Below are 7,500 nucleotides of genomic sequence, written 5' to 3' on the forward strand. Positions count from 1 at the left end.
GATAAATGGTTTTAAAAAACATTTCCTTGTTCAGCTACGACTCCAAGAAAACATAAGATATGACAGTTTTTCAGGTCCTGTTGATAGGATAGTCTCGAACGGAGCTTGCAGTTTGTTCTCCAGTGATTTGGTGCCTCGGCAATAGAACGAAGGGTAGATGCGGTTCATTTATTTCGTCAGGGTGCCCGCACGTCTTACACCATCTCTTCCTTTTCCCGAGTCTTTGGGATTAGGGCCTGGTCCGGGATGTGCAGAATGTCCTGTGCCCCTTTCTGGTAGAAGTTGAAATCTTAATCAGAATGGAGGTTAGGGATTATTGCCGTTCTGATGTCCAGAAGCTTTTTTCGGTCATAGGAAATGGAGGAAACATTATATTTAAAAACAATGTGAGATCAGCGGGACACCCCCCCGCCACCACCTAAAGTAGAAGAATTTATCAGGAGCCCGTAAAAGCGGCAGCTATCCACCCTAGTTCCTATTGTATACTTATTTTGACCAGGGCCCATAGGCCTTTAATAGGGTGCCATTTTGGAAGTAGGCAATGTAATGTAATTGGTGACAGAAAATGTCTGTGAAGTCTAGCCCCATGCAGTAACAATGATATACAGAGTGAAACATCAAGGTGATTTTCAGCACAACACAGAGATATAGTACGTTCACCTATCAGACCGATATCCTGAGGCGAAACCATCTTACTGTTTTAATGAAGGCAATCAGGTTCCTGTGGTTTCTAACTGTTATTGGTTGAGCTGAAACTATCTTGCTGTTTTAATGAAGACAATCAGGATCCTGTGGTTTCTAACTGTTATTGGTTGAGCTGTTCTATTGCCTTGATAAATAGTGCTAGCAAAGATCTTTTGTAACTAACCCAAAATAAACCACAGCCTGTCTTTTCCAACAGGAGCAAATGAATCAGAACAGAACAAGCAAGGAGGTGGGAAGAGCCAAGCCCGAGCCATTTGCATATTTACATTAGGGAACGCCTACTCTGTGAAGTACGGGTGTGCAATAATTCAATTTTGCCCTTGCACTCCTTCAAAAACAACGCATTTTTTAAAACATAACCAAAGGCCAAAGTCTACAGAACGTTGTCCACTCTGTTTGTAACAGATTCTAGTTTTGAGAACAGAAAACAGTATGGAGATCAAATGTTTCATGAGAAAATGAACAGAATATCGGCAGAAATCCATCTCGCTCCATCTTCTCCCACTGCCAGTCAATAGGCTTCCTCTCATCACCATATTTGGTAGTGAGAGGAAACGCCAACCGGATGCTTAACATTTTTACATCCGGGTGAAATATCTGGCTCGTTGTTCTATCTGTGGCGCTAGGAGCAAATTACTAGATTGCAATATTAGCTACTTTAGAATGACACTCTGCAGGGGCCCTAGAGGCTGGTATATGGGTGATTTAGACACAGGGAGTTGGTGAGATGAGATTAGATTGTACTTTATTCATCCTTAAGGGTTGTGTGAAAATACTCGTAACACAAACGATCACGATCGACTGATTGTCTTCATTCTAAACGTGTATATTGAACATTATATTGTATATTATCTTTGTCGTTGTCCTCTGGCTGCCTTGACTGTCCTGTCTCCATTCTAAACGTGTATATATTATCTTTGTCGTTGTCCTCTGGCTGCCTTGACTGTCCTGTCTCCATTCTAAACGTGTATATATTATCTTTGTCGTTGTCCTCTGACTGTCCTGTCTCCATTCTAAACGTGTATATATTATCTTTGTCGTTGTCCTCTGACTGTCCTGTCTCCATTCTAAACGTGTATATATTATCTTTGTCGTTGTCCTCTGACTGTCCTGTCTCCATTCTAAACGTGTATATATTATCTTTGTCGTTGTCCTCTGACTGTCCTGTCTCCATTCTAAACGTGTATATATTATCTTTGTCGTTGTCCTCTGACTGTCCTGTCTCCATTCTAAACGTGTATATATTATCTTTGTCGTTGTCCTCTGACTGTCCTGTCTCCATTCTAAACGTGTATATATTATCTTTGTCGTTGTCCTCTGACTGTCCTGTCTCCATTCTTCCAGATTTGGAGCAGCCTGTTCCTCAGGAGAAACGGAGGTCTCCATTCTTCCAGATTTGGAGCAGCCTTTCCTCAGGAGAAACGGAGGAAGCAACGGGGACCTGGAGACCATCTTCATATCAAGATCCTCCACTCACGTCACAGTACCTTGTCTAGTCACTGTGCCCGACCTCAACGTCACACTTTATCTGGTTGGTACCTTCACTACTCTGTTGTACTCTGCTATGTCCTACAATACTATGCTCTACTCTACTCTACTCTACTATACTCTACTCTACTCTACTGTTCTATTCTATTCTACACTACTCTACTCTACTCTACTCTACTCTACTGTTCTATTCTACTCTACTGTTCTACTCTACTCTACTCTACTCTACTCTACTCTACTCTATTATATTCTACTCTACTCTACTGTTCTATTCTATTCTATTATACACTACTCTACTGCTCTATTCTATTCTACTCTACTCTACTCTCCTCTACTGTAGTCTACTCTACTCTATTCTATTCTACTCTACTCTACTCTATTCTATTCTACTCTACTCGACTCTACTATGCTCTGCTCTCAATTCTATTATATTCTACTCTATTCTACTCTACTCTATTCTACTCTACCCCACCTTACTCTACCCTACTCTATTCTACCCTACTCTGCTCTACCTGCTCTAGTATATTCTACTCTACTCTGCTCTATTCTATTCCATTATACTCTACTCTATTCTATTCTACTCTACTCTGTTCTACTCTGTTCTACTCTACCCTACTCTACCCTACTCTACTCTGTTCTACACCACTCTACTCTGTTCTACTCTACTCTACTCTACTCTGCTCTACTCTACTCAACTCTGCTCTACTCAACTCTACTCTACTCTGCTCTACTCTACTCTGCTCTACTCTACTCTACTCTGCTCTATTCTATTCTACTCTACCCTACTCTGTTCTACTCTACTCTACCCTACTCTGTTCTACTCTACTCTACTCTACTCTGCTCTATTCTACTCTATTCTACTCTGCTCTTCTCTACTCTATTCTACTCTGCTCTGTTCTATTCTATTCTATTCTACTCTTCTCTATTCTACTCTATTCTGCTCTCCTTCTCTACTCTCACTTTTCACCAATCTCCATCTATTCTCTTTATTTTCACAATAATCATCCTCTCTTTATCCATTAACCCACACATTCCTCTCTCCTCCCCTCATTCCCCTCTCTTCTCATTCCTCTCTCCTCGTCCCCCTCTCCTCTCATCCCTCTCTCCTCCCCTCATTCCCCTTTCTTCTCATTCCTCTCTCCTCCCCTCATTCCCCTCTCTTCTCATTCCTCTCTCCTCGTCCCCCTCTCCTCTCATCCCTCTCTCCTCCCCTCATTCCCCTTTCTTCTCATTCCTCTCTCCTCCCCTCATTCCCCTCTCTTCTCATTCCTCTCTCCTCGTCCCCCTCTCCTCTCATTCCTCTCTCCTCCCCTCATTCCCCTCTCTTCTCATTCCTCTCTCCTCGTCCCCCTCTCCTCTCATTCCTCTCTCCTCCCCTCATTCCCCTCTCCTCTCATTCCTCTCTCCTCATTCCCCTCTCTTCTCATTCCTCTCTCCTCATCCCCCTCTCCTCTCATTCCTCTCTCCTCCCCTCATTCCCCTCTCCTCTCATCCCTCTCTCCTCCCCTCATTCCCCTCTCCTCTCATCCCTCTCTCCCCAGTGGGAGACGATACCTATGCTCCTGGAGGATGAGGGGATGGTGTGGGACAGTAAAAGAGGCTGGTCCATCCCTAGACAAACCTTAGACTCCAGACCTTTCCTCATTGGGATTTACTGCGAAGCTACACGACAAGGGAGACACTACCGCTCTACTCTCTACCTGGTGCAGTCCACAGGTAACTACATAGTATACACTACCTAGTACACAGCCAGCCTGCATGAAAAATATAACCTCTCCACCCTCAGGTTACCAGAATTCACACTACTGACAACACTCTACCTAGTATACACTACCTAATACACAGCCAGCCTGCATGAAAAATATAACCTCTCCACCCTCAGGTTACCAGAATTCACACTACTGACTACACTCTACCTAGTATACACTACTAGCACAACTAGAGCCCTGAGTAATCATGAAAGATGACCATACTGCATGTCTCATACTGCATGTCTCTATATCATTAGAGGTGGCCATACTACATGTCTCTATATCATTAGAGGTGGCCATATTACATGTCTCTATATCATTAGAGATGGCCATACTGCATGTCTCTATATATCATTAGAGATGGCCATACTACATGTCTCTATATCATTAGAGGTGGCCATACTGCATGTCTCTATATATCATTAGAGATGGCCATACTACATGTCTCTATATCATTAGAGATGGCCATACTGCATGTCTCTATATCATTAGAGGTGGCCATACTACATGTCTCTATATCACTAGCTAGCTCCCACCCAGTACAGATACAGTATCATCCTCATACTGACGCTAGCTGGCTCCCACCCAGTACAGATACACTATCATCTTCATACAGACGCTAGCTAGCTAGCTCCCACCCAGTACAGATACACTATCATCTTCATACAGACGCTAGCTAGCTGGCTCCCACCCAGTACAGATACACTATCATTTTCATACAGACGCTAGCTAGCTAGCTCCCACCCAGTACAGATACACTATCATCTTCATACAGACGCTAGCTAGCTAGCTCCCACCCAGTACAGATACACTATCATCCTCATACTGACGCTAGCTGGCTCCCACCCAGTACAGATACACTATCATCTTCATACAGACGCTAGCTAGCTAGCTCCCACCCAGTACAGATACACTATCATCTTCATACAGACGCTAGCTAGCTGGCTCCCACCCAGTACAGATACACTATCATTTTCATACAGACGCTAGCTAGCTAGCTCCCACCCAGTACAGATACACTATCATCTTCATACAGACGCTAGCTAGCTAGCTCCCACCCAGTACAGATACACTATCATCTTCATACAGACGCTAGCTAGCTGGCTCCCACCCAGTACAGATACACTATCATCTTCATACAGACGCTAGCTAGCTAGCTCCCACCCAGTACAGATACACTATCATCTTCATACAGACGCTAGCTAGCTGGCTCCCACCCAGTACAGATACACTATCATCTTCATACAGACGCTAGCTAGCTAGCTCCCACCCAGTACAGATACACTATCATCTTCATACAGACGCTAGCTAGCTGGCTCCCACCCAGTACAGATACACTATCATCCTCATACAGACGCTAGCTGGCTCCCACCCAGTACAGATACACTATCATCTTTATACAGACGCTAGCTAGCTAGCTCCCACCCAGTACAGATACACTATCATCTTTATACAGACGCTAGCTAGCTAGCTCCCACCCAGTACAGATACACTATCATCTTCATACAGACGCTAGCTAGCTGGCTCCCACCCAGTACAGATACACTATCATCTTCATACAGACGTTAGCTAGCTAGCTCCCACCCAGTACAGATACACTATCATCTTTATACAGACGCTAGCTAGCTAGCTCCCACCCAGTACAGATACACTATCATCTTTATACAGACGCTAGCTAGCTAGCTCCCACCCAGTACAGATCCACTATCATCTTTATACAGACGCTAGCTAGCTAGCTCCCACCCAGTACAGATACACTATCATCTTCATACAGACGCTAGCTAGCTGGCTCCCACCCAGTACAGATACACTATCATCCTCATACAGACGCTAGCTGGCTCCCACCCAGTACAGATACACTATCATCTTTATACAGACGCTAGCTAGCTAGCTCCCACCCAGTACAGATACACTATCATCTTTATACAGACGCTAGCTAGCTAGCTCCCACCCAGTACAGATACACTATCATCTTCATACAGACGCTAGCTAGCTGGCTCCCACCCAGTACAGATACACTATCATCTTCATACAGACGTTAGCTAGCTAGCTCCCACCCAGTACAGATACACTATCATCTTTATACAGACGCTAGCTAGCTAGCTCCCACCCAGTACAGATACACTATCATCTTTATACAGACGCTAGCTAGCTAGCTCCCACCCAGTACAGATACACTATCATCTTCATACAGACGCTAGCTAGCTGGCTCCCACCCAGTACAGATACACTATCATCCTCATACAGACGCTAGCTGGCTCCCACCCAGTACAGATACACTATCATCTTTATACAGACGCTAGCTAGCTAGCTCCCACCCAGTACAGATACACTATCATCTTTATACAGACGCTAGCTGGCTCCCACCCAGTACAGATACACTATCATCTTTATACAGACGCTAGCTAGCTCCCACCCAGTACAGATACAGTATCATCTTTATACATCTTCCCACATAGTTTTTAAGATTCCACATGTTTTCCCAATAAGAGCAGAGAGCCACAAATTGAGTTTCACAATTAGAGAGATGTTGGTCGAGCACTGATACTCTTAACGTTTTCCTAAAGACAGGGAAAGGACTGGATTAATTCAGTTTGGTTTCCCCTATCAAGTCCTCACAGATTAGGTGATGACAGTTTGGTTTCCCCTATCAAGTCCTCACAGATTAGGTGATGACAGTTTGGTTTCCCTATCAAGTCCTCACAGATTAGGTGATGACAGTTTGGTTTCCCCTATCAAGTCCTCACAGATTAGGTGATGACAGTTTGGTTTCCCTATCAAGTCCTCACAGATTAGGTGATGACAGTTTGGTTTCCCCTATCAAGTCCTCACAGATTAGGTGATGACAGTTTGGTTTCCCTATCAAGTCCTCACAGATTAGGTGATGACAGTTTGGTTTCCCCTATCAAGTCCTCACAGATTAGGTGATGACAGTTTGGTTTCCCCTATCAAGTCCTCACAGATTAGGTGATGACAGTCTGGTTTCCCCTATCAAGTCCTCACAGATTAGGTGACGACAGTTTGAAAGGTGGGCATTTAAACAGATTAGATCAGCCTCGAGTCGACAGAGCTAGCCCACTCCAGCCAAATACAATGGCTGTGCCTTTAGATTTGTTCAAATGCTTAGTTCAACCACTGTTCCTTACTTAGTTGAATTAATCACTGGTCTCTAATATCTGGATAGGTGTAAAACTATGCAACTTTCACTGACCCAATGTTGGTAGATAGGTCAATTTCTTCAAGTGACTACTTCAAGGAGGAGAGAGAAATGAAGGATGTGAGTTAAAAGTAATGGAACGGTGCCAGAGGCCCAGGGACATGGTGTGGTCCAAAGAGACTCAACTGCTCTGGTCCAGCCAAAGAGACTCAACTGCTCTGGTCCAGCCAAAGAGACTCAACTGCTCTGGTCCAGCCAAAGAGACTCAACTGCTCTGGTCCAGCCAAAGAGACTCAACTTCTCTGGTCCAGCCAAAGAGACTCAACTTCTCTGGTCCAGCCAAAGAGACTCAACTTCTCTGGTCCAGCCAAAGAGACTCAACTGCTCTGGTCCAGCCAA

General features: G+C 44.4%; 1 protein-coding gene across 1 annotated transcript in view; it reads left to right on the top strand.

The window, feature by feature from the left end:
* The window catches only part of LOC123993773 (vascular endothelial growth factor receptor 3-like), a 258,276-nt gene that overhangs the window by 123,266 nt on the left and 127,510 nt on the right, over window positions 1–7,500 (top strand). The window contains 2 exon segments of the mRNA XM_046296256.1: window positions 2,100–2,236; window positions 3,735–3,909. Coding sequence (XP_046152212.1) covers window positions 2,100–2,236; window positions 3,735–3,909 — 312 coding nt within the window.

Source organism: Oncorhynchus gorbuscha, linkage group LG13 (genome assembly GCF_021184085.1).
Source record: "Oncorhynchus gorbuscha isolate QuinsamMale2020 ecotype Even-year linkage group LG13, OgorEven_v1.0, whole genome shotgun sequence".
Lineage (NCBI taxonomy): Eukaryota > Metazoa > Chordata > Actinopteri > Salmoniformes > Salmonidae > Oncorhynchus > Oncorhynchus gorbuscha.